The 25,098-nt window shown below is 50.7% G+C and overlaps 8 protein-coding genes and 3 non-coding genes across 11 annotated transcripts; 5 read left to right on the forward strand and 6 right to left on the reverse strand.

Annotated features, from left to right (window-relative positions):
* Nucleotides 1–415: 415 nt before the first annotated feature.
* kgd1 (alpha-ketoglutarate dehydrogenase KGD1) lies at nucleotides 416–4,240 on the forward strand. Its single transcript, XM_040846755.1, has 4 exons — nucleotides 416–762; nucleotides 826–2,870; nucleotides 2,925–3,298; nucleotides 3,348–4,240. The coding sequence occupies exons 1-4, from the start codon at nucleotides 562–564 to the stop codon at nucleotides 3,884–3,886; spliced, it is 3,159 nt and encodes a 1,052-aa protein (XP_040703344.1). The 5' UTR covers nucleotides 416–561; the 3' UTR covers nucleotides 3,887–4,240.
* Nucleotides 4,241–4,500: 260 nt separating this feature from the next.
* On the forward strand, nucleotides 4,501–6,621 carry ASPSYDRAFT_88456 (putative PHD finger domain protein (Ing1); the record flags this gene model as incomplete). The annotated part of the gene is made up of 5 exons (XM_040852008.1): nucleotides 4,501–4,893; nucleotides 4,961–5,652; nucleotides 5,702–5,913; nucleotides 5,964–6,506; nucleotides 6,563–6,621. The coding sequence occupies 5 exons, from the start codon at nucleotides 4,501–4,503 to the stop codon at nucleotides 6,619–6,621; spliced, it is 1,899 nt and encodes a 632-aa protein (XP_040703345.1).
* A 267-nt stretch (nucleotides 6,622–6,888) lies between these two features.
* Nucleotides 6,889–7,829, reverse strand: dscB (the record flags this gene model as incomplete). The annotated part of the gene is made up of 2 exons (XM_040840366.1): nucleotides 6,889–7,467; nucleotides 7,563–7,829. Coding segments are annotated over 2 exons (846 nt in total), but the record flags the coding sequence as incomplete, so codon positions are not given.
* A 221-nt stretch (nucleotides 7,830–8,050) lies between these two features.
* On the reverse strand, nucleotides 8,051–10,259 carry ASPSYDRAFT_43914 (TFIIH subunit TFB1 family protein). Its single transcript, XM_040846756.1, has 2 exons — nucleotides 9,966–10,259; nucleotides 8,051–9,894 (listed from the first exon to the last, which is right to left on the reverse strand). The coding sequence occupies exons 1-2, from the start codon at nucleotides 10,105–10,107 to the stop codon at nucleotides 8,087–8,089; spliced, it is 1,950 nt and encodes a 649-aa protein (XP_040703347.1). The 5' UTR covers nucleotides 10,108–10,259; the 3' UTR covers nucleotides 8,051–8,086.
* Nucleotides 10,260–10,388: 129 nt separating this feature from the next.
* On the reverse strand, nucleotides 10,389–12,934 carry ASPSYDRAFT_879955 (Leucine Rich Repeat domain protein). The gene is made up of 3 exons (XM_040851934.1): nucleotides 12,721–12,934; nucleotides 12,279–12,603; nucleotides 10,389–12,218 (listed from the first exon to the last, which is right to left on the reverse strand). The coding sequence occupies exons 2-3, from the start codon at nucleotides 12,538–12,540 to the stop codon at nucleotides 10,780–10,782; spliced, it is 1,701 nt and encodes a 566-aa protein (XP_040703348.1). The 5' UTR covers nucleotides 12,541–12,603; nucleotides 12,721–12,934; the 3' UTR covers nucleotides 10,389–10,779.
* A 2,805-nt stretch (nucleotides 12,935–15,739) lies between these two features.
* ASPSYDRAFT_150171 (GrpB family protein) lies at nucleotides 15,740–16,387 on the reverse strand (the record flags this gene model as incomplete). Its single annotated transcript, XM_040841978.1, has 1 exon — nucleotides 15,740–16,387. One exon carries the CDS (start codon nucleotides 16,385–16,387, stop codon nucleotides 15,740–15,742), a length of 648 nt encoding a protein of 215 aa, XP_040703349.1.
* Nucleotides 16,388–17,783: 1,396 nt separating this feature from the next.
* Nucleotides 17,784–18,886, forward strand: ASPSYDRAFT_1174435 (uncharacterized protein). Its single transcript, XM_040840289.1, has one exon. It carries the CDS (start codon nucleotides 17,973–17,975, stop codon nucleotides 18,789–18,791), a length of 819 nt encoding a protein of 272 aa, XP_040703350.1. The 5' UTR covers nucleotides 17,784–17,972; the 3' UTR covers nucleotides 18,792–18,886.
* Nucleotides 18,887–19,078: 192 nt separating this feature from the next.
* Nucleotides 19,079–21,311, forward strand: gua1 (GMP synthase (glutamine-hydrolyzing)). Its single transcript, XM_040850916.1, has 5 exons — nucleotides 19,079–19,316; nucleotides 19,383–19,870; nucleotides 19,925–20,404; nucleotides 20,454–20,657; nucleotides 20,717–21,311. The coding sequence occupies exons 1-5, from the start codon at nucleotides 19,252–19,254 to the stop codon at nucleotides 21,079–21,081; spliced, it is 1,602 nt and encodes a 533-aa protein (XP_040703351.1). The 5' UTR covers nucleotides 19,079–19,251; the 3' UTR covers nucleotides 21,082–21,311.
* Nucleotides 21,312–21,433: 122 nt separating this feature from the next.
* Nucleotides 21,434–21,523, reverse strand: ASPSYDRAFT_t85. Its single transcript has one exon. It is a non-coding gene; the product is annotated as a tRNA-Asp (tRNA).
* A 472-nt stretch (nucleotides 21,524–21,995) lies between these two features.
* ASPSYDRAFT_t84 lies at nucleotides 21,996–22,087 on the reverse strand. The gene has a single exon. It is a non-coding gene; the product is annotated as a tRNA-Asp (tRNA).
* Nucleotides 22,088–23,496: 1,409 nt separating this feature from the next.
* On the forward strand, nucleotides 23,497–23,585 carry ASPSYDRAFT_t68. The gene has a single exon. It is a non-coding gene; the product is annotated as a tRNA-Asp (tRNA).
* Nucleotides 23,586–25,098: the final 1,513 nt, after the last annotated feature.

A 25,098-nucleotide genomic window follows, 5' to 3' on the forward strand; every position in this document is an offset into this window, starting at 1 on the left:
CGTTCGGGCCGTGAATGGCAGTTTGGCGACTACCTCATGCTGAGTCATCTGGGGCGTACCGATCGATCTCAGCCAGTGATTTGGTAGTATTTGTTACTAGAACAGCCTTCCACTCCCTTAGCCGGTTGACCGTCTCAACTCCCGGTATTTCCATCTTTGCTTCTGCTTCCTCTTTCTTGGTTGCGATCTTCTTTTCCCTTACCTCCCTCCAAACCTGTTCAGTTGTTGTCAGAGAGTGTTCAGCTCTCTCTGATGAGTACCGTTTCTACACAGGTGCTGCGGCAATTTTAGTCGACACCTGTTTTGACTAGTCAAGTTGTCCGTCACTCCCGTGCTTTTTCCCTTTATCCGTGCCAAATATGCCTCATGCAAATGTTACCTGCCTGCTGACCTGCATTTCCAAGTGACTTCATAGATCTCGACTGTCACTATTCTCTATTCTATACTGCCCTTTGTCGTTTACTACACGTTGCGTCTTACGCGACTCTACACACGTCATAAAAGTTCCTAGCTTCTTACCCGGTTTGGTGAGAGCTCTTCGAACCCCGAAAAAATCCCGCAATGTTTCGCTCTACCGCGATGAAGGCGACCGGCGGCAACATGCTGCGCGGCTCTGCCTGCTCTTCATGTAGACGGTCAATGTCTTTCGCTTCTACTGTTGGACGTGCCGACTCGAGCTCAAAATTCAGTTTGGCCACCCGGCGACCTCTCGCCCTTGTTGGTAGGAGATATTATGCCTCATCCGCTGAGGATTCTGGCGTGGTAAGTCCGTACTTATTGTAAATTATTGATACCTGGCTAACTTGTATTGTTTCATCGCCATAGGCTGCCAGCGACTCCTTCCTCCAGGGGAACACTGCGAACTATATCGACGAGATGTACGTCGCATGGAAGGACGACCCTTCTAGCGTCCACATCTCGTGGCAGACGTATTTCCGCAACATGGAGGAGGGCAAGATGCCCATCTCCCAGGCATTCCAGCCCCCTCCTACTCTCGTCCCTACACCCACAGGTGGCGTTCACCAACAAATGCCTGGTGCTGGTATCGGTCTTTCCGCCGGTACCGATGTCACGAAACACTTAAAGGTCCAGTTGCTTGTTCGCGCTTACCAGGCTCGCGGTCACCACAAGGCCAAGATTGATCCTCTGGGTATCCGTGGCGAGGCCGAGGCCTTCGGTTACAGCAAACCCAAGGAGCTTGAGCTAGATCACTACGGCTTCACTGAGCGCGATCTGGATGAAGAGTTCGATCTTGGCCCTGGTATCCTGCCCCGTTTCGCTAGCGAAGGCCGCAAGAAGATGTCTCTCCGTGAGATCATTGGTGCTTGCGAGAAGATCTACTGTGGCTCATATGGCGTGGAATATATTCACATTCCCGACCGCAAGCCTTGCGACTGGATTCGTGATCGCTTTGAAGTTCCCGAGGCCTACAAGTACTCCGTGGATGACAAGCGCCGCATCCTTGACCGTCTGATCTGGAGTTCCAGCTTCGAGAGTTTCCTTGCTACCAAGTTCCCCAATGACAAGCGTTTCGGTCTTGAGGGTTGCGAGACCCTTGTTCCCGGTATGAAGGCTTTGATCGACCGCAGTGTCGACTACGGTATCAAGGACATTGTCATCGGCATGCCTCACCGTGGTCGTCTCAACGTTCTGTCCAATGTTGTCAGGAAGCCCAACGAGTCCATTTTCAGTGAATTCGCCGGTTCGACCGAGCCCTCCGATGAGGGCTCCGGTGATGTCAAGTACCACTTGGGTATGAACTTTGAGCGCCCTACTCCCTCAGGTAAACGCGTCCAGCTCTCTCTTGTCGCCAACCCGTCCCATCTTGAAGCCGAGGACCCTGTTGTATTGGGTAAGGCCCGCGCTATCCAGCACTACAACAACGATGAGAAGAACTTCGACACTGCCATGGGCGTTCTGCTCCACGGTGACGCTGCCTTTGCCGCCCAGGGTGTTGTCTATGAAACCATGGGTTTCCACTCCCTGCCCGCATACTCCACCGGCGGAACCATTCACATTGTCGTAAACAACCAGATTGGTTTCACCACTGATCCTCGCTTTGCTCGTTCCACCCCTTACTGCTCGGACATTGCCAAATCGATTGATGCTCCTGTCTTCCACGTGAACGCCGATGATGCTGAGGCGGTTAACTACGTGTGCCAGGTCGCTGCTGACTGGCGCGCCGAATTCAAGCGTGACGTTGTCATTGACATTGTCTGCTACCGTAAGCAGGGTCACAACGAGACCGATCAGCCCTCTTTCACCCAGCCTCTCATGTACAAGCGTGTTGCCGAGAAGAAGCTCCAGCTCGATATGTACGTCGAAAAGCTCATTTCCGAGGGCACATTCACCAAGGAGGACATTGATGAGCACAAGAAGTGGGTCTGGGGTATGCTCAACGACAGCTTCGACCGAAGCAAGGACTACCAGCCTACCGGTAAGGAATGGCTGACGTCCGCCTGGAACGGTTTCAAGACCCCCAAGGAGCTTGCTACCGAGGTTCTGCCTCACCTTCCCACTGCTGTCGAGCCTTCTATCCTGGAGCATGTTGTCGACAAGATCAGTGGTGCTCCCGAAGGGTTCACTCTTCACCGCAACCTCAAGCGTATCTTGGGCAACCGTAAGAAGTCTGTTGAGGAGGGCAAGAACATTGACTGGCCTACTGCTGAAGCTCTCGCCTTTGGCTCTCTTGTCAACGAGGGCTACCACGTCCGTGTGTCCGGTCAGGATGTTGAGCGTGGTACCTTCTCCCAGCGTCACGCTGTGCTCCACGACCAGGAAACCGAGTCTACCTACACTCCTCTTCAGCACATCAGCAAGGACCAGGGTAGCTTCGTTATCTCCAACTCGTCTCTCAGTGAATTCGGAGCGTAAGTTTGGAACGTCCCCTTTTTGCCCAATGAAATATCTAACCTGTTTTATAGTCTTGGTTTCGAATACGGTTACTCCTTGACCTCTCCCAACGCCCTCGTTATGTGGGAAGCTCAGTTCGGTGACTTCGCCAACAACGCTCAATGTATTGTTGACCAGTTCATTGCATCTGGAGAGTCGAAATGGCTGCAGCGCTCTGGTCTGATCCTGTCTCTTCCTCACGGTTACGACGGTCAGGGTCCCGAGCATTCCTCTGGCCGTATGGAGCGTTACCTCCAACTCTGTAACGAGGAGCCCCGTGTCTTCCCCTCTCAGGACAAGCTCGACCGCCAGCACCAGGACTGCAACATGCAGATCGTCTACATGACCAACCCTGCCAACCTGTTCCACATGCTGCGTCGCCAGATCCACCGTCAATTCCGCAAGCGTATGTTTTTCTTCCCTCTTATTAAGTTACCTAGCTAACTGGTTTCTAGCTCTCGTGATCTTCTTCTCCAAGTCTCTTCTCCGTCACCCTATCGCTCGTTCCTCTTTGGATGAGTTCACTGGTGACTCTCACTTCCAATGGATCATTCCCGACCCTGGTCACGGAACTGCCATCGATGAGCCTGAGAAGATTGAGCGTGTCATTCTCTGCTCTGGTCAGGTGTATGCTGCTCTTACGAAACACCGTGAGGCCAACAACATCCGCAACACTGCCATCACCCGTGTTGAGCAACTGCACCCCTTCCCTTGGGCCCAACTGAAGGAGAACCTCGACAGCTATCCCAACGCCCGCAACGTCGTCTGGGCTCAGGAGGAACCCCTCAACGCCGGTTCATGGAGCTACGTCCAGCCCCGTATTGAGACCCTGCTGAACGCTACTGAGCACCACAACCGCCGCCACGTTTTGTACGCTGGTCGTGCCCCAAGTGCCTCCGTGGCCACCGGTCTGAAGTCTGTTCACTTGAAGGAGGAGCAAGAATTCCTCGAAGATGCCTTCTCCGTCCACCAGGAGCGTCTGAAGGGCGAGTAGATTCTCGCAGTAGAGGTGTTTATGTTTTCATTCTAGGTGATTTATTTCAGAAAGGAGCGGGCTCAGCGTCTACTCGTTTTGGTTTCTATGTATGACTGATTTCCTTTGTCCGTGGCTTTCTGTTCGTTTTGCATCTGTCCTGGTTGCACTGGGCATTGGTATCTGGGGTTGACACTGGTAATTATATCCAGGGCTGGCCTGTATGCCTAGAATGTGTCTTCTTGCGTATATGTAAAATAAGTACACGCTTGGTATAATATCAATTCTATCTCGTTCTATCAACTTGGCTATCAAACTGTTACTCTTGGCATATTTTGTAGCCTAAGGCGTCACTCAGTCAACTAGTTAGTTAACTAGTTCAAGATTTCCGCTGAGTCATCTTTATGCCTGTTAATTCAGGCGCCAATTGAACCGGTGCCTTAGTCCGTAATCAGTCTTTCTCCGCACTGCCCTGCACAGTCGTCTCATTTCTGGTTTTGTTTCTAACCTCGTCGCCAGCCCATCTTTTGCTCTCGTTGACTTGTGCTTACTGCGGATTTGCTAGTCGTTTACCGTTACAATCTGCTTGTCATATACCGATTGATAATACCCTTGCTTCCTGTTTCTTCGAGAGAATGTCGGCCGTCGCTCCGTCGGCCCTCAACGGTCAGGGTCACAGTGCCCGTCAGTCGGCGCGCCAGACGAGAACGAACCCCTCGCGCACATCCAAGACCCTTGGACGCTCATCCTTTGCCTACGGCCATGGGTCAATGGTAGACCCCTCATCGTCACCTGTGCCCCATGGATTCTATCCTGCTCTCACCCATTTCACGGACGCCATAACCGCGCTCCCACGGGAATTTCGACGTCACAACTCGTTGCTCAAGGAGGTTGACGCTAAGGCGTGGGCGCTTGAAGATAATCTACTACAGCTTCTAAAGGTTTCGTCTGAGTCGCCGACGACTCCTTATCCGGCTAGCCCTGCGCCTGTTATCGGCGGAGTTGTCCGAGATGACCTCCTGCCCACGGTAAGTCAGGGACAAGTCCGGCGCAAATACCCAATTGCATGCGTACTAACTATTTGACTGCTTGTAGAATACCTCACGCGAACCGGAATCTCCTGAAAGCAAGAATCGCCGCGTCCTTTTCGATCGTGTCCGACATACCCTCTCCGACCTCATGATGACGGCTGATGAGAAAAACCATGTGATCTCCAACGCGAACGATGAACTTGACCGCCAGATTATGCGTCTAGATTCTATCTTCCCGTTCATTGCGGGTGAGATTAGCGATGAAGCTCGCCTGGGAAGTCTCAGTCACTGGGCTTACTCGAATCGGAATGCCCCCAAGACCGCCTCCAACGAACGTCCTCGACGGGAGGTTGCGTCGAATAAGGATCTTGTGCATGCTCTTCAAGAGGCTGAAGCTGCATCTCGCAGTGAGGCGAGACGTGATGCAGTGTTGGCGCGCAGACAACGTCGGGCGCATGCGGACTCAGACATGGATGACGTTCGTGCCGCTGGGTCTCGGAAGGCACAGAGCAGCAGGAGCCGTCTCGCTGGGGGTGACCACACCCCCGCAAGTCATAACCAATCTGGTGCAACTGGCTCATCGGGCCAGGCCAAACGCCGCAAGGTAGAACGGCCTGTTGCTGTGGAGGCTGGCGCTGCTATGGAACGGTCTGCTAGCGGTGCCGGGGGCTCAGGGCGGGCGGTATCGAAAGATGCTGCTGATGCAACCAAAAAGCGCTCACGGGCACCTAATTCTAATGCAACTTCTCGCAAGAGGTATGTTTGCTTTGTTCTACGCTGGTATGACTTGACTAATTATGAACAGAAACAACACTGGGGCCACCGCTGCCGACTCTCCCGTTATTCCTCCTTCTCCGCTTGTTGGGACTGCTGCTGCTGCGACTATGCCACGCAGCGCAGCTAGCCCTGGGCCTGGCTCATCGCGACCACAGTCCTCCAGAGCACAGCCAAATTCAGCCCAGCCAAACTCTCGACAAAGACCGTCATCTTCTGCGTCTAACCGTATACCTAACTCAGGTATGATTTCTCTCTATACTCTCTTTCGAGCATTGCTAACGTGTTTGTAGGTAAAACTTCCGAGCCAAAGCTACCATCGAAGGAGACACCCTCCAGGACAGAAATGGCTCCTCTTCCAGATACCCTCCGCCATATGCCCGAAACCACCGATATTTCCAAGTCTTCAGCACCACCCGGAAACCAACGAGAGGACATGGACACCAAACCTGCCGAGTCAATCGAGCCTGCAGAAATTTCGGCACCCCCCCCAAACAATGCTGCTAAAGGAAGGGCATCTAAAACCGCAACCCCCGTACTTGCTTCCGCAGAGCCGGTACAGCCGCGCACGCGACCAACGCGAGGTACAGACCCGGCGCCGAAGCGTACTCACAAGAAGAACGGCAGCACCGCGGTCGTGGCGCCACCGCCGCCTGTATCGGATCCTGAGGAATCACTCCACGAAGGCGATGACGAGGACGAAGAAGGCGAGCCGCGATACTGTTACTGTAACGAGATCAGTTTCGGCGAGATGGTTGCGTGTGACAATGACGCATGTCCCCGCGAATGGTTCCATCTGTCGTGTGTTGGGCTTACAAAGCCTCCTGGACGAAATGGTGAGTTTCCCATCCAAGAAAAGGGGTTCAATTATTCATCTGCTAACGATTTGCAGTCAAATGGTACTGTAACGAGTGCAAGGACAACATGCGGCGAAGTCGCAATGGGCGGTAGATAACCACGAAGCAGTGTCTTCATCAGATTTAAACATAAACTATCATTTCGGTAATATAGACATAGCGATTATTTGAAGATTTATTCAATCCTAGTAACGTTCTTTCCATATGATTTAGGTTGCCTACAGAAGCAAGATGTGGTATATGCAGTAATATAAAGTAAACACGGTCACCCCCTCCCAGCTCTCAGCCTACTAGATCCAGCCCCAGACCCAGAAGCATCCCCATTCGAGTTCGAACTCCCGCTCGCCGCAGCCGCAGCCTCACTCTCTAGCCTTCTCCTCAACCCCTCAAACCTAGCCTCCTGGCCACCTCCATTACCACCACCGTTCCGCATGGAGAATGTCGCACCTTCCTCCCCAACAACCCACGCCGGCACTCTCCACCCCGCACTCCCACTCCCAGCGACACAAGGGAGAACATCCGCGCGCCAGGCCACGCCAACAATCCATCCTAGCGCTGATGGCAGAAGCATATACGGGAACTGAGAGAGCGCGAGCTGCGCAGCGATTAAGTATGTCGTTGATTTGTCTGTTAGGGAGATTGTGAGGGTCTTTTGCGGGGATTCGGCAGCGTCGGTTGTCGGTTGTGATGCGGGTGTTGTTGCTGGGGCTGAAGCTGTAGGTGTAGATGGGGATGGGGACGGGGTCGATGATGAGGTCGAAATGGTATACCTATATGTCGAGGGAATAGAGGCGTGATACTGCGCAAGCAGCGCGAAAATTGTCCCGGTTGGGCCAGATGGGAGGTAGTTTATTTTCCCCAAGGTGAGCGGTCTCACGACGAGGGTTAGGAGGAGGGGCGCGAGGAGTGTCGTGTAGGGAAGTGTGCTGAGGATGAATGTCTGTAAAAAGCGAGACGCGCGCAGATTAGCTTCAGTTCTCTACTATAGCTTTTCCGGCTGTTGTAACTGTCGTATATAAAAGGAGGGGAACATACTGCAACTTTCCGGCTTCCCCATCCGCGCTCAACAACTCGAATATGGTAAACCAGCAGCGCGGCAAAGAGCGCCTCCGTGGAGTTCGCGAACCCAGCGACCTGCCATATCAGGCAGCGCCAGAACTGGCCGTAGGGAAAGAGGTGCGGGGAGACGTGGATGGCGGGGAGGTGTTTAATGTCGAAGATGGAGAGAGCGATGGAGGCCGCGATTGTGTAGATCAGGAGCGCTTTTGTGAGGGGTGTATTTGATAAGCCGCTTGCTTGCATATTGATGGCATTCAAGCTGAGCTTCTCCGGGGAATTTAGTGTGGGAGGTTTTCTGTTTCGTGGTTGTTTGCGACGTTGTTGTTAAGATTTAAGACACGTTGGCAATTGCGGAGTCGGATGAGGTCGGCGGTCATTCAACTAAAGATGGGGGGTTGATCCGGAGAGCCTCGGCATGCCGAATACATCCACTTTTTTTTTTGTACTGGCTAAATAGTAGTATGGTCAAGAGAAACATTGCTGATATTGCACTTTGTTAATTACGTATTGCTTGAATCTATATTCTTGGTCTCCTCAGCCAAGGCTTCTTTATACCGCGTCAAGGCCGTTTCCAATGCCCGGATCGTCGGCCCCAATAAGCGCCTCACTGCTTGCTCTCCGCCTGGGATACTCTCTAGATTGATCCGTAGCTTTTTGCCTGTCGCCTGTAGCACCTCGCGGGCGTGTCGCTTCACCTTATCCATCTCCACCTGGCGCTCTGCCTCTGCATCCGTCGCAACGGCGTTGATCCGTTCGATGGCGCGGTTGAGTGACTCCACAAGCGATGATACCTCGCCTGCACGGTCTGGATTTCCCGAAAGGAATGCTTGCCAGAATTGATGGAGGAATTCCGTGGTCGTTGCGTGTGTAAGAGTTAGACGATCGTATAGAGTAGATGTTAATCCATAGGTGTCTGAATTCGCCGAAATCTGGAACTGGGCACGTCGGTCCTTGATCATGTCAAGAATCTGAGTGGAAGCGAGATGTCGCTGGTGCCTCGTGCTAGTTTCTGAATCTTCATCATCTTCATCGTCATCGGGGTCGACCAATTTGCCCAAGGGTGCTGCCCCGTCGTCACGGAAATTCCGCTCAATGGCGGTGCGCAGGTTCTGTAATATCTGTTCTGGGTCTTGCTGTGCAAGAAGACGATTGCGTTCATCCTCGGCGAATTTTGCCGCTGAGAAGAACCGGCTTTGGTCTCGTATGTTCAATAAAACGCGATTTGCTTGCTCGTCGCCGCGCAAATCACGCAGCTGCAGTTCATCGTATGTTCCGTCATCCATGGTACCTACGGGTGCTGATGGCGGTCGATCCGCTGGCGCTACGTTCGCCATGATCTTCTCACTCAGACTGTTCAGTGTTCGAATAATAGGCACCTTCTCTATGGCTGACGGTCTCATGTCGATATCTGGTCGATTCCCTCGACGCTGGCTGTTGTTCCCTTCATTTCCTTCCAAATCAAGGAAATGCGGCACTTGGACCTCACGCGGGAGGTTTCCAGACTCATCTGCCTTCAGGTACTTATCCAGAACAGCATCCGTCGCATCAGCTTCTGAGATACGTTCTCCACGCAGCTTTTTAAACAGCCGACTCTGGAAAAACCGCGACCAGAACTGCGATTCACTCAGTTTCGGCACATTCTCATCGTACACCCGTTTCACGAGCGGGTGCTGGCCGAAAATTAATTGTATTTGCTCCTTGCTAATATTCAGCTTCGTCACATTATCTTCCGTCCGCGGCTTCAGCGTCGACAGCACGTTATAAGACCCCCTAGTCTGAGAGCGCTCAATAGCGTGTGCCCGCAAGAGATGCAGCCGCGTAGACCAGAACTGCGACATGAACTGGCTCGCCGACAGTGTCTCCGGTTTCGTATGCAGCGACTCCATAAACATCTTTTGTAGGTTCGCGTCCGCCTTCAGTAGCGACTGCTGTAGTTCCACGTCGGTTCGAAGCCGCTTATCATCATCCCACCAGTGCTTCCCTGCGCCTGGTGACGAAACCGCGCTTGCCATCGCCATGGCCGCAGACATTGCTCCTGCTCCTGCTCCTGCTCCTGCTCCTCCTCCTCCTCCTCCTCCTCCTCCTCCTTCGCCTGTCGATGGAGTCGCTGCCGGTGTCGCCGCAGTAGACTTTGTTGCTTGGATCGCTGCGCTGAGAGCATCTTTAATAGCATCCGCTTCTGCTCGGGCCGTCGCGCCCGCAGTAAACGAAAAGATGTATTGTTCGGGGTTCGCGGAGGCGCCATTCGGGGGGAGGACAAAAATCTTCAGCATAACTTTCGGGCTGCTGGCGGGTGTCTGCTGTAAATCTGCGTTTGTTAGATTTTCGTTGCTCCGGCGATCCGTTTGCATAAAAAAGACTTAAGGCAACACAACGCACTAGTGATTTGAGACACAGAGAGCGTAATCGACCCGGACGCACCGCTCGCCGCCGGAATCCAAGATACCGACTGGCGGTCGGACGACATCGTCAGGGTGCCATCTTTCTTCTTGTACGCTGCCGACCCGCTCGGAGGTGCCATCGTGGTCGAACTCGACAGCGTCCACTGTCCTGGGCGGCGCAGAGCGATCCACCCATCGGGAGGGAATAAAACCCCAGTGGACGCGCTGGGTAAGGGTGCAGAAGGTCAAAAGCCTTCGAGATTAGAGGTGCGCCTGGATGATGCCGAGATAGTGAAAGTGAAGTTTGGAAGTCTGGGACTGGAGCTGCTGAAATACGGCAGCACGTGATTGGGCCAGACTTTGGAAGAGCCTCAAGGACTCTCAAGCCAATCTCAGGGCTACGTACTAAATATGACAATAGTTTTAAATGGATAAGGCCTTTAAATTTGAATTGATATTGATTAAAGAATAATACTCTAGCAGTTCCCATAATCATACCAAGATCATATAGAAGTGAAAATAGAAAAAATCAATAGAGGTATTCCGTACGCCTAGAATATAACAAACAAATGTTGCTTCCGCTATGCAGCCAAAACAAAGCCCACGCTCAATCATAAGAATGAAAAGAGAGCCGCTCACTTTTGTGCTCCGGAAACTGAAATTGGAGGAGAGAATCCCACCCAGAACTAAACATGAACGCCAAAAAAAATAGGTAGGACATGCAAGGCAAAAAAATAATATGGGTATATAACCTCAAAACTCATACTTGCCGATCAAAATCAATGATGTTTTTTTTTTGCGGGCAAACTTCATCACCTCTTGAACATGTAGTGTCCATAGAGACCGCCGACATCACCAACGGCAACAGGAATTTTCCTCATTCCCCACCACCGAGCTCCCATCTTCCAAGAACGAGAGCCATCATCGATCGGAGTGTCAGGCATCGAGGCGGGGTCACGGACATACCATCCGCGGCGGCCTAATTCACGGACTGTCCAGTCGGGAGAGCTCTTGGTATTCTTTGGCTTCTCGCGCAGTGGCGTGATGAGTTTGTCGTTGAACTCGATCACTTGAAGAGGGTAGCTTTGCTTCGTGAGCAGTAGGCAGTTATTAGTGTTAAAAACTGTGCCCACCGTCAGTCGGGGTACTTTAGTGAGGTCGAGGTAGCAAAGCGAAGGTGGTTGCCAGGGTGCCACGTCCAAACCTGATGCGGTATCGGTATCGGTCTCGGTCTCAGTCTCAGTCTCAACTTTGGGTTGAGGAGGCGCAAAGAAGCGGCTGAGATCCTGCGCTGACAGATCTGCCGAACTGAGACCCAGCTCCTCCAGGTGCTTTGTCAAGGGAATCAAAGCCTCAGTGTGGTCAGAGGTGATTCTAGCACCCCCGAGGTTGAGCGAACGAAGCGAGGTCGGAAGCTTGGGAAGCAGCTTCCGTACGTCGTCTTCCTCCAGGAGCCGGTACCGAGAGGCATCTGTCATGACGTTGAGGAATACCAAGGAGTCCTTCACAGCTGGATGTGTTGTCAAGAATTCCACCACTCGCGGTCCTCCTAGTCGGATGCACCGTGAAAGACTTAGATGAGTGATCCGGGCAGTTTCTGGAATGGCGAATAATGCATCCTCGCTGACCTGGGTGTGCGTGAGATCGAGATGGGTCAGATTAATCAGCTTAGGGAACAAAATCTCGTAGGACGAAGATGGAATGCCGCTGCATTCGTGGAAGGAAATACGCCGTAAGTTCGGCAGAGTCAAGGGAAGGCCACGTCCAGCGTGCAAAGACTGGTGGAAAATAGTCGAGAAGGCCGACGAGGAACTACCACAAAAGTCAAGACCGGTCAAATTGGGAAGCCCAGTGAACAGCTTGGTCAGAACTTCCACGCTGATATCGCCTTCGAGGTGCTCCTGGAGCAAGCATTCCTTTAAGTTCGGAAGCAGTTCTAGGAATTTCAGGAGTGTCGTGGATGTCAAGTTTTGGATTTCGGAGTTCATCTGCTTGGTGCGGCCAAGACCAACGGAGGTAAAATGAGAGAAGTCGAGGCGACGAACTAGGGTACCCAAGGCCGGATACTGTGACATGTGGTTGAGAGCCTTGGAGAAAATAACGGAGTGTGGGAAAGTCATGTTCCTGTACAGCACGCTTAAAGTTGCCGCATGCAAGGTCCTTGAGGTAAGCAGGCACGAAATCAAGTCAACATTTCGCGGTGTATAGCCGTTTGGAGGGACATCCAAAGCGAGGTGTGATATTATTTGGTCTAGAACCTAGTCAGAAAGACGGTCAAAGTCGGCGGGGACATGATGCAGGTCTGCCTTACCAAGAATCTCCGGGGGCATTTTCTCCAGCACAGATGTTCCCGGCTCTGGCCCGGGGTCTGGCTTCTGTTCTTGCACCTCCGGTGTCTTGCTGGTCGGAGTAGCGATGGTTGGAGTCTCTTCCCAGGCCCAGCCGCGAGCAGTCATATTCCCAAGGCCGCGGAGGTCGCTGTAGCTTCTGCTGAGACTCTTTCCACCCAAACGAATCTGTTTCCAGCCCAGGAACCCTCCACAGGGGCAGCAGAACTCCGGGGCATGTTGCATGTCGTGGTTTTCCTGCTTGGGCTGCTCTTTGGGAGGATGTTCAACGTGTGTGTCCACGAAGGACTGCGCAATTCCTATGAGCAAATGTTAGAGTTTCAAGCCATAGTAACGGACATTGACCTACACCTGGCATTGTGTCGAAGCGAAACCAAGCAGGTCAAGGCGGAGGGGAATTCGTACCGTCAATGTCTTCTTTGATGGAGCCGAACGACTCGCGACGGCTGCTATTTTTTGATCGATTAGGCGAGGAGCATGAGGAGTTTCGGGAAGAGTTGCGAGATTCAGTGGTGGGAGAGGCGTTCCTCGGAGGGCCAGTCGAGAAAGAGGCCTTGCGGATTGCGGTGGACGGAGAGGTGGTAGCGGCAGACATGGTGGAGAGTCGCTGGAGCCCTGGGCTCTATATAGGCGAAGTCTCCCCTTCTCTCAAAAGGGCAGGTCAAAGAGGAGGCACCACAAAGAAAAAAAAAGCAAAATTGAGAATAATGGAGCCTTCAGCACAGGGGTTGGAAAAGCTTTTCTTTCCCCAGATTCCCACCGAAGATTTTGAAGCAGGTTGCAGCGACGAGAGTGGCCAAGACAGCGCCGCGTGAGGAGACAAGCAAAAGCTGTTAGTCACAGAATTGGGGCACTGGAACAAGATCTCGCTCCGAGTGGGCGGCGCTATTGGTAGGGATGGACCCGCGTAACCGAAGAGGGACAAACAAAGTGACGGAGAAAGCAGGTCGGAGAGTCGAAAATGGCCAGCGAGCAGCAGAAGGCGCAGCGGGGGGGTGCGGACGCGAGGAGGGTGTGCGAACGGTGAAGTGTGAGCGGGAGAGTGCAAGTGGGAGGGCTGGCCCCGAAGGTTGTGGTGGTGAGGTTTCTATGAAGTAAGTGAAATACTGGTGGGCCTGAACAAGACGAGTGCCAGAAAGTAGCTGTCAGAGATACCCTCAGAGCCGTGGAATGGATGCGACAGATTATTTATTAGAGATCGAGCTGTTACAGCTGCAGGGATGAGATGAAAAGTTTCTTTACGGAGGCGAAAAACTGACGAAAGAGCACGGATGAAGGAATGCGGCGAACAGTAAGACAGTAGAGACTGGTGGCACTACTACTGTTTACTCTCTGACTCAACAGCGCCCGGACTCGACAGCCGTGGATACCATATACTTCGATGCTAATTGTCCGACCTGTCCGACATGGCACCGCAGCACCATCTGTAGTAGTTCCTTATTCAAGCATCAAGACTAGCGCCGTTATTCGCAACGGTGATTTGGCCCCCGGTCGGCAAGGCGATTCTTTGCTTATTCCGGTACTGTTCTAAATTGATCTCTCTCGACCGACCACGCTCATTCGCTGGGTGCGGTCAAATCTCCCCAACTCTCCTCAGTCAGATGATGGATGGCACTGGACAACAACCGACCTGGTCAAGTGCACGCCCGCTGGTTGATGCTGAGGATCGCCCGCCTGCATTCTATGACATAATGGAAAACCACCTCCGCAGCCCCCGTGACTGCCATCGACTGGAAAGCTGTCAGAGCACCCTCCTTGGCGGTACGCTCCGGTACAACCCTGTACTGAAACTTTGGCTTCGTGGGACATAATTCCTGCTGCTGCTCGAGAGCCAATGCTCGCTGGGGGTTGTGCGACACTTAGGAACATGGTGTCTGCCATATTCAACTTTTATAAAGCCTCGTCTCCGCAGTTTTCCCCCATATCGCCTCTCAATTCCGCCGCGCATCAATACGGACCATGTACCGGCAGGAACCAGAGGCGAATTCCTTAGCTAACAGTTACTACTTTCCGGCCCGCCATTTGTGCATGGCGGGGTCCCGTGACCCTGCAGAGGAGAGACGTGAGTGGTCCGAGTCTCGCTTCTCGTCATCGTCCGCCGTCCTCCTCTGCAAGGTTCCAGCTTCGGATTTGTCTCGTCCACCTTCCCCGGGGTGCATGATCGGCGGTCCTGTCGCTCTTCTCCAGCGCACATGGGAACTGCTTTCCAGTCTGACTGGTTCCAGATCTTCCAGAACCCCCGGCTACGGCTCGAATCCCACCCGGGAGTCGGGACGGCCGCCGAAGGTCCTCCATCCTCCAATTTCGACGTCACAGGGGGGTGCGTTGGATGCATTTTCCGTGGAAAACTCCTGCAGTATATGAAATGGTTGGAGACAATCCGGTGAACACAGCAGCTATGCGCCAAGGAAAATCACTATCCCAGGCTCTTGGTTATGCGCATCTCACCACTTGGTCTCCTTGCTATGGAGCGTCGGCCCAAAAACTATTAACAATCACAGGCGGACTATTAGCCTTGGTCTCGAATCACAGCCCCTTTAATTAATATCGGCCACAGAGACACCATCGTGCTCTCGGCTCATTGGCCTGGGCAAATGCCCTTGTTTGTCAACGCATCCCCCAACTTGAGGCAGCAGGACAACCCGACGCCATCCGTGTCAGGAGTGGCCCAATTCATCACGCCATATTAATCTTTCATAAGACGAGGATTGTGTCTTCCAGGCGGGGGATGACATATTTTGACGCCCACCAAGTGAGCATGTCTCCTCACTTACCGTTGGTACCCCTCACATATTCCACCCTAGGAAAGATCGGAAACGCTTGATCCGGGAATGAGACCTTACATACATAGCCGCGCATGAACTCATCTTGAGGTCCTCATTAGGTTATTCCCCAAGACTGCAGATCCCCGCATCACCTTTTACTAGGTTGTTGCGTTGGCGAAACGAAAGAGCTGCTGCGCTGAACTAGATCCACTGCATTTCAACCGGAGCCCCGTGGATTGCCCAATGATTGAGTCCAATTATTTTGGCAAGTATAAGCCGTATCTTGGCATCTACCACCTGATGCATAACAGCATTCCAAACTTTGCTCCAGCCCCTGGGCCATGTTTAATTCCTTGCTTGGACAGCCAAGAATCAATTACGCGGATGCAAAGGTGGCCCTAGAATATCCCCTCTCAATAGCCTTCCTTATGGGCTCTGTAAATTATGAGATAACAAGTAATTGTATCATCCTTCACAGTTTTGATTCCCTGTGACATTTGGCTCTACTCCGTACTCGACATCATATAATCTCTAGGCAAGTATAACTTGGCCAATAATTCATCCTACGCAGTCTAGATTTCTGCATCTTAGTGTTTACTGCCTTGTACAGATGTAAACATATAACTTGCAGTGGTGGAAGAGGATACTCTTACCAGAACTCAAGAATCCTCCGTACTATCCCCCAACAACCCATGCGCCTCGTAAATTCTCTTCAAGATCTCCCGAATAACCGGCTCCTTCCGATCATTATACTGCTGCACCGACTCCCCCCTCTCCCGACTCTCGCCAGCAGCCTTCCGTTTCGCACTCGCATACAACTCCCTATCCCGCTCATTCTTCGGGTCCCTCAACCAATCTCTAAACAAACGATGCCTCACAACCTCAGGACTACCAGGCCCAAAGACATGGATATTCGCGTACGGCTCCACGCACCCAAAAAACCGATGCTGGTGCCACAGCGGCTCGCGGAGAACAAACTGTAGCCCTGCGCTTTCCAACACGGGCACATAAGTTTCTTCCGCAATTGGGTCGGCCACGACGACGTCGAGGTCGATGACTGCCTTTGCGGGGAGGCCCGGGACGCTCGTGCTGCCGACGTGCTGGATGTAGAGGAGGCTCGATGGGGATTGGGATTGAGCAAAGGCGCTTTTTATGCGCTCTTCGAGGACGGAGAAGGATGTGGCCCAGGCTGGATCGGGAGAAACGATCTCGATTTCTTTCTTGGGGCGATGCGAGATGCGTTCGTAGGCGGCGGGGTCGTAGGGGATGTGGGTTGTTATGGTGCTTGGGGGTGTTTTTGTTGCCATCTTAAATAGTTTTGATGGATTTAGATATGGTATTGTAGATACTGCAGAGTAGTGAGGACGATCTGTTGTAATTTTCTTTTCCTCCGACGTACGGGTGAGGAGGGCAGCTTGGAAAACAGACTGAGAGGCCTTGATGTTGCACTGGTGTTTGTTCGCTCCAGCTGTTGCATTCTTACCTTTTCTGCTCTAGTGCTTGTAGCGAATACGAGACATACCTAGAACAGATGGAGCAGGAGTACAAAGCATATACGGAGACGGAAATCAATTTCTTAGTCTGTCGTCGATGAAAAGTTATTTGAATTGGATATTCACACGCTCGAACCCGACGCCCTGCAGCAGTTATTTAGCACTGATTGTAGGTCAACTATAGAAACAAATATCGTCCACCTAGACAACCGATCCTAACCCACTTTACTGAGTTTATACGCTGTAGATGGCAACCTGGAGAAAGTGAATTTCAAACTGCAAATATCACAGGATCATGGGAACGCAAGCACCAAGTCATGTTCTGGCGCGTTTTCCAATAAGATCGCATTATAGTAGTAGCAAGCCAATTTGACAGATGAATCGTGGCTTCGCTTAGGATGTTGGTAAGGTACTCATTGTAAGTATGGATAAGTTAAAATGACATCGAAATAGATGTCTCATTCACTGCAAAATATAGCCAGAAGACTCAGTCTGCAGTACCTAAACCTGCCCTCCTCAGTACTTCCAGCAACACCGACTACCCTTTTCTTCGAAGTCCACAATTTGCGACGATGTCTACCACCAGTAGCACTTCTAAAGGCTTCCTTGGTCTTTCCGAGGATCTACGCCTCTATATTTGTCAAGCCTCTACCCACGGCATATCAACAGCCTAGCCAGAACATGCAAGCAATTACACCACCGTTTGAATCCAGAACTATGGAAGCTAGGAACTGCCACGCCCGACACCAAAGGTGAATCCTATACCACGCAGCTTTAACGGGTCATCTGGATCTTTTACAAAAGTTAACTGATGAATATAGTTTTGACTTCAAACAGCTCAATAAGCAATTTGCGATACAAAACGCAACAAAAGGATGCCACAAATCTGTTACCTACTTACTGTTGGAATTCGCCAAACAGGAGATTTTACAGGTCTGGATCTATCGGAGTCTCTCAGACTGGCTGCTACGAATGAAATGCCCTGATAACACAGCTACTTCTTGACCATGGGGTTACTGTTTAGGATAAAGTTGGAGCTCCGCACGCAGCAGCTGACAATCCACACGCAGGAGTTGTGGACTTCCTCCCGAATAAACGGAACCCTGCCGATCTTTGGGAGATACTTTCCTTAGCCTCAAACCCCAGTGTCCTAACGTGTACGCTTGACGCACATGTTTTGAGATCGATCGACCTTAGGTTCAGAACTGAATGCAAGTGCAGTCCGGGCAAAGGTTGAGCCGGCAATGACAGTACTTCTCAATGCTAGGATTTACCTTGAAAGCAATGCTGTATTTGGGCCAATACAGTTGATGTGCGCTGTCTATAAGGGCTTTCCTTGGGCTGTCGAGATGTCCTGTTTCGCGAAGCCAGTACGACGATACAGCGTCCGCCAAATTGGATGGTCCTTCATTATGCCATTAGATTGCCGGACAATGGAAACAAAATTGATATAGTGCAGCTTCAACTTCAATACAGAGCTGATACTACATGCAAAGAAACGGGCGGGCGAACACCGCTCACCCTGGCAGCTAGGTGTCAGCGCCTCGATTACCCCCGCTTGATGGTCCCAGATCTTTCTACCTTGCCTATCATCGATGAACACAGGAACACCATTTCTTGTCTGGCAGCCAGTAAGGGTGATGTGGATTGGGTATCAGAGATAATCCGACTAGGAACAGTCGTCAATAAACCCCAGCCGGTCGAATTAAACCCCCGCAAAGGTGATAATGTCCTGGAGGAGATAATCATGGCTTGCCTGCTTTGTTACAAAGCTACGGAGTCAAAATCAGTCCTTTCAATGTGTGCTACCCTTCAAGAGCTTCTGGAGTGCGGCGGTCATCTCATCTTCATGTACACGGGAAGCGGATTTCTCCATTATGTCGCCACAGCCAAATACCTTCGGTGTCAAGAAAAGGCTTTAATCGCCATTCCTTACTGGGGTGCAGACTTGGATGCAATTGATGAGCACGGAATGACTCTTTTACATTATGCAGCCCAATGCAACGACAGTCGAATAATTGCCCTTTTGCTGCAGTACGAGACCAGCCTGAATGTGAAAATCAGAGAAGAAAAGTCTACAGTACAGCTTGCCGAAGACAGTGGGCCCCGGAAAATAGTGGACTTGTTGATGAGAAAAGCTGCAGGTCTTGAGATCGAGTTTGTCCCTGGCAATGCGTTGCTGAAGTTAGCTCCTAAAGAGGAAGTGTTTTATGGCTAGCGCTTTCTATGTTCGCGCATGATGTTTTTTATTTTATTTTGTTTTCTTTTTTGTCGTCTTTATGCTTTCCTTGCCACTGAGTATCTTTACCAGCAGTAGAACAGTAATGAATGATACAAATACACAGTGTCCATAAGCAATATATTCCATTTCAGGAATAGTGAAATACGATCTTATCTGATAAGATCGACAGCCCCTCATAGCATCATGTGAGCGGTGAATAACCCCGCCAATAATTTTGGATCCTAATGGCAGAATAGAGGAGTCATCTTTTTTTTCTTCCTCTGCCGTCTTCTTATCAGTCGACCCTCTGGACTTGTTTTCCCCGAACCGTTCTTGCTTTCAGGAAACGGTCCAGTCTGTTCACCATATACCCTTCCATATATCCACAGACTCCGGTCCACCATTGACCAACCGACACCTGAAATTTCCTCGAATTGGGCCATCTCTCAACCCCACCATGGCAGACACAATCCCTCACAACTCGTTCGACACGATTCTCGTGTTGGACTTCGGGTCCCAATAGTATGTCTTTTCGAAGAGCCATCCTAAGAACTAGAGGGAACTTAGACTAATGTCCACCCTCACCAGCACCCACCTCATCACCCGCCGTCTGCGCGAAATCAACGTCTACTCCGAGATGCTCCCCTGCACCCAGAAGCTCGCCGATCTGGGATGGAAGCCCAAGGGTATCATTCTCTCCGGCGGCCCATACTCCGTCTACGAGGATGGCGCACCCCACGCCGACCCTGCTTTCTTCGATCTCGGCGTCCCCATTCTCGGTATCTGCTACGGACTCCAGGAGCTCGCCCACCGCTTGCACGCGGACAATGTCGTTGCAGGCACTGCTAGGGAATACGGTCATGCCGACCTGAAGGCTACTAAGTTTGGTGGTCACGTTGATAAACTGTTTGAGGACATTGAGGGTGATATGACCGTTTGGATGTCTCACGGTGACAAGCTCCGTAACCTGCCTGAGGGCTTCCACACTATCGGCACCACGGGGAATTCGGAATTCGCGGCTATTGCGCACAAGTCGGATCCGGTCTATGGAATTCAGTTCCATCCCGAAGTTACTCGTGAGTTTCATTTTTTTCGACGGGGGTTTCTGTACAGCTGTTGACCATATTTAGACACACCCCAAGGTGGACAGCTTCTGAAGAACTTCGCTGTGGGCATTTGCGGTGCCGAGCAGAAGTGGACAATGGCGGAATTCATCGGTCAGGAAATCGCACGAATTCGTTCCTTGGTTGGCCCTGATGGCCAGGTGCTGGGTGCTGTCAGTGGTGGTGTCGACTCGACTGTTGCCGCTAAGCTGATGACGGAAGCCATCGGAGATCGATTCCACGCCGTCCTTGTGGATAATGGCTGCATGCGGTTGAATGAGTGCGAGAAGGTCCAGGAAGTTCTTCAGGCGCAGCTCGGTATCAACTTGACTGTCGTCAATGCTGGCGATGAGTTCCTTGCTGGTCTCAAGGGTGTTGACGACCCCGAGAAGAAGCGCAAGTTCATTGGAGGAAAGTTCATTGACGTTTTCGAGGACGAGGCGAGGAAGATTGAGGCCAAGAGCTCTGGAAAGGTTGAATGGTTCCTTCAGGGTACCCTCTATCCCGGTAAGTTCTGGAAAGCGCAATATTCTACGCCGCTGCTAATTTGTTCAAGATGTGATCGAAAGTATTTCCTTCAAGGGACCCTCCCAAACCATCAAGACCCACCACAACGTCGGTGGTATCGCTGAGCGCCTGATGCGTGGCCATGGCCTCAAGCTCATCGAGCCCCTCCGCGAACTCTTCAAAGACGAAGTCCGTGAGCTCGGACGACAACTCGGAATCTCCGCAGAACTCGTCGGCCGCCACCCCTTCCCTGGTAAGGAAGCCAGAGATAATTACTTCCCCCGTGCCCTGCTAAACTAACGAACCAACCAGGTCCCGGCATCGCCATCCGCGTCCTCGGTGAAGTCACCAAAGAAAAGGTCGAAATGGCCCGCAAGGCCGACCACATCTTCGTCTCCATGATCCGCGAGGCCGGCATCTACGACGAGATTGGCCAGGCGTATGCCGCTCTCGACCCATCGCGCGCCGTCGGTGTCATGGGCGACAAGCGCGTCTACGCCAACATTATCCTGCTCCGCGCAATTTCCACAAAGGACTTCATGACCGCCACGCCGTACCCCTTCTCATACGAATTCCTGTCCAAGGTGTCGACGCGCATCGTCAACGAGGTCTCTGGTGTGTGCCGTGTGTGTTACGATTATACGAGCAAACCTCCGGGTACTATTGAGATGGAGTAAATGTGATGTACTTGACTTATAATAAGTATGGGTAATTTCTGTACGCATTGGGTTTGGGTTGAATTGGGTCCGGGTTGGAATAGTATAGAAGGGGATAGAGGAAAAGTCTTCTTAAATTTCCCGGTTACGAAGATATATCGATTGAATGCAGCCAACTTTTTTTTACGTTTTCATCTCTGTGTACCACTAGCACATCATAACGCCACAACACCAAAGTAGTTTATGTGTTCCTGTAGTCCATACGTTCTAGGTACGCAATAGCCAGCAGCCAACTCCACCCTTCCCACAGCCCCCAAAAAAAACTCTTCATCTATCTATCTCAGATCCAGAAGCAAAAAAGATTTAAATGCCTCTCCCCGACTGGGAGTCGAACCCAGGTCTCCCGCGCTTGTTCCTAGCAAGGATTGACAAGCGGAAATCATAACCGTTAGACCATCGAGGAAATCGATTAGTATCTTGGCGTTTCTTTAGCTACTTGTTTCTAATAGATCTACCAGCGATGCTAGCTTAGCAATTAGAAGTCCCACCACGTGATTCGACCATTTGCCGTCGAAGAGGTAACTCCATACTCTGCAAGCCTTATTTATCCCCGCGCTCCTTAACAAGAACGGTGCTGGAAAAGGCCGGCCTTAGGAACAGCAGCAATGCCGGCTGGCGCGAGGTTAGAGCCGACCCCGCGTGAGTCTGCCACCGACCTGTCTAAGCCAAGTCCTCTGCCTCGAATCGCAATTACCGAGTTAGAGAACCTTGTTAAGGTCATTTACTCCGCTGACAAAAACAAGGCTTGGTTCCATCCATATTCGGTTGGCAGCTTGCGTACAACGTGTATTTAGGAGTCGCTCTATCTTTCGCACGATCCCGCATGAAGCCTAGTTCTAGCAAAAAGCTAGCAAAGAACAGAACAAAAAAGAGCACTCCCCGACTGGGAGTCGAACCCAGGTCTCCCGCGCTTGTTCCTCTATTAAGGATTGACAAGCGGAAATCATAACCGTTAGACCATCGAGGATTTGATTGGTTTGAACTGACAATGCTAACCACTTCAGTGAGGGCATGTTTTGGCTGCATTAGGTGGAGAGGTCACATGGTTTGGTAAACCCTACTTATATCCCATTTCAATGAACACCTATGTTAAAGTTTGTTCTTATAATTAGGGTATGTTATCCTGAAACATTTATTAATGTCTGCTATATATGGAATAGTATTGTGTAGTGTATAAGTGCCTTGTGTAACATCTGCCACCAGCTGATGGCCCAAACTCTCATCGGTGCCAAGTATAATAAAAATGAGGTGTGGGACCTCATGTCTCTGAAATATGGTGAACTAAGGGGTAAATTTCTTTAAAAGTCACTGACTAGGCTGTTTAGCGACCTTTCGAAAATACGAAGCTGGGGTTTTTGAACGTAGTCGCGACGACCCTTGATGGACTCCATGTGGTCTCGGAAACAGTAATGCAGAACCGAAATCTTCTTTGTCAACCCTCGCGGAATCGATCCTTTCGTAAGAATTAGCCGCACAAACAAGAGAGGTGGAGCTGGAGTGAAAATCCACAACCGAATATAAAGCGTATGAGCTCGACCAATATCCGTCAGAGCGGCGAGGTCATCACCCTCGAAGACCTTTTCGGCTTGCAAAATCAGGCTCATCCCGACGTTTGAAATATGCTTGATTGCAGAAGAGATTGCTCCAGTATTTGGCTCTCTGTTGGTGCATGGACTTTCTGAACGGCTTGTTTGAGCCTTTCAATCACGTCGATATACGCGAGCCTTTCATGCGCCGGGCTTGCAAAGAATGAAAAATAGTCTTTCCATAACGGCATTTATTTCGAAACTTGCATCATAGGGCCTCTCCGACAATTTGGGCACACATCCATTTTGTAAATTAGTCCCATGAGCATGTAGAGTGTAGGAGCTTGAAATGGTCATCGGCATTCACCCTCTTTGTCTAGTGATGGTACTTATGTTGAAGTTGCTAGGAATGCATACGGCAAATGAACATATGAAAGATAGTAGATGATCACTTCGGGAAACCCGGGGGTTAGGTAGAAGACGATCCGTTTTCCTATCAAGTGCTAATTTTTCTTTCTCTTTACTCTGGGGCAATGGCTCGTCAAACAATTATATGAATCAATTTTCCTCGGGTCAAACTTTGTCAGATCATGTTTTCTCTGCTATTTCCATCTCGTCCGTAGCTAACAAATTACTGTGCAATTCTACGGCATGGGCGTCCTGTGTAGAAAACCGAAATTTGGCCAAAATCTCAACGCCGACTTCCCTTTCTTCTGCTTTCCGCTGAGCCTCCTTCTAGGGATGGCAAGCATAAATGTATAGTTAGCCCTAACCATAAAGCTTACAGCAAGGACCCACTCTATCCGCCACCAAAACAGAACTCGATATAGGTAAATTTTCGTCATCCACTTCCTCGATGGTCTAACGGTTATGATTTCCGCTTGTCACTCCCAATGAGAACAAGCGCGGGAGACCTGGGTTCAACTCCCAGTCGGGGAGACTCTTTTTTATTTTTTTTACCCCTCCGTAGCCGTCAGAGAAGCCGGTTGGATCAATTCCTTGCTGGCTTGGGTGCCTTCATAATGGGGAAAAATTTATTATGACTTGTACTGCAGTTCTGTTGGGGGAATCTATACAAATAGTTATACATAACTTTGTTTTATACTTTCGAAAAAAAATAAAAAATAAAAAAATAAATAAATATTGGTGCCAGCGCCAATTCATTATATACAATCATGACAATGGTCTCATTTCCTGGGTCATTACCTGTCCAACGAGACATTTTTGAAGCCCCTACGTGCGGCGACTCTCACGCCGTGATCCGATAACTACTCGCCTGCGTAGGGTTGTTGTTGTTTCAGCTTAGGAGAACGTCTTTCCAAAAATAAACTGCTCTACCCACTTTGCTGTTACTATTGCCTGACACATTTGTAGCAACTGAAAGCATCAAGGTACACAAACAGACCGGCGTTGAAGTTGAGATATACACCTCGCGACGCTTAAAATATGGTGGAAGGCCAGCAATATCAGTGATGTGACACTCCATCTACGGCCGCGGGTGGATAGTGGGCAACGTGGGCGACGCGGCGACGAGGAGGCCGCAGTCCACAAAATCGTAAGTGTGGGATATCACTTGGCTCGAAGGACGTGGTCCTCGTTACGTTGGGGTACTGACTGACTGCGATACCCAGGGCTCTTATCACCTCTCTGAAGAAACTTCATCTGGTGCCCTGATGGGCGGGTCCATGGCTCAAATACTGCATTTGGAGCTGCGCTGTGACCAGGCACTCAATGCGGGAATGGATGCTTAGATGTAAGGAGATGTTTATATTTATTCCTTGTGTTGTGCACTCTAACACAGATCTCGACGGTACAGGGGAGTATGGCTAGAGTTCATGTGGAGAGTGCCAATTTGGCCGCGAATCCGTGGTTCTCCAATGTTTATATTTCTCGGTGCTATTGCTTTCATGGATTAAGAGATTAAAGAAGATTTCCAACTATTGTTGAATGTGGGGGTGGGTGGGGCGAGAGACGCTGCGAGGGTGATAAAGGATGTAGAGGATGTATAATGGTTAGTTAGTCTTACTCCATCCCTACGAGTTATATTTGATCGTATCCATCGGAGCTTTGTATGTTTGGTGACGGGTGCTCCACGAAAATATGCGGAGGCCGTGGAATGGTTGGTTAAGTAGTTTGTTCGAAACATGTGCACAGGAATATATATAGATACAGTGTACTATCTACTACTTCTTGAACGAGAGAGAGCCTTCGAAATAGATTCCTTATTAATAGAGCAATGACTTGAATTACACCCTTGACAATGAGTAGTGTTTTACAAAACTACAACCCTAGAACAATAACAGTTAACTGATTACGTTACCACAAAAAAAAACCTCTGCCTCTGTTCCTACCCCAACTGAATCAGTTAAGGTAGAGAATACTCTTTGATCGGTTTTTAAATTAAAAAAATCTCCCCGACTGGGAGTCGAACCCAGGTCTCCCGCGCTTGTTC

The sequence above is a fragment of the Aspergillus sydowii genome (assembly GCF_001890705.1).
Source record: "Aspergillus sydowii CBS 593.65 unplaced genomic scaffold ASPSYscaffold_4, whole genome shotgun sequence".
Taxonomy (NCBI): Eukaryota; Fungi; Ascomycota; class Eurotiomycetes; order Eurotiales; family Aspergillaceae; genus Aspergillus; species Aspergillus sydowii.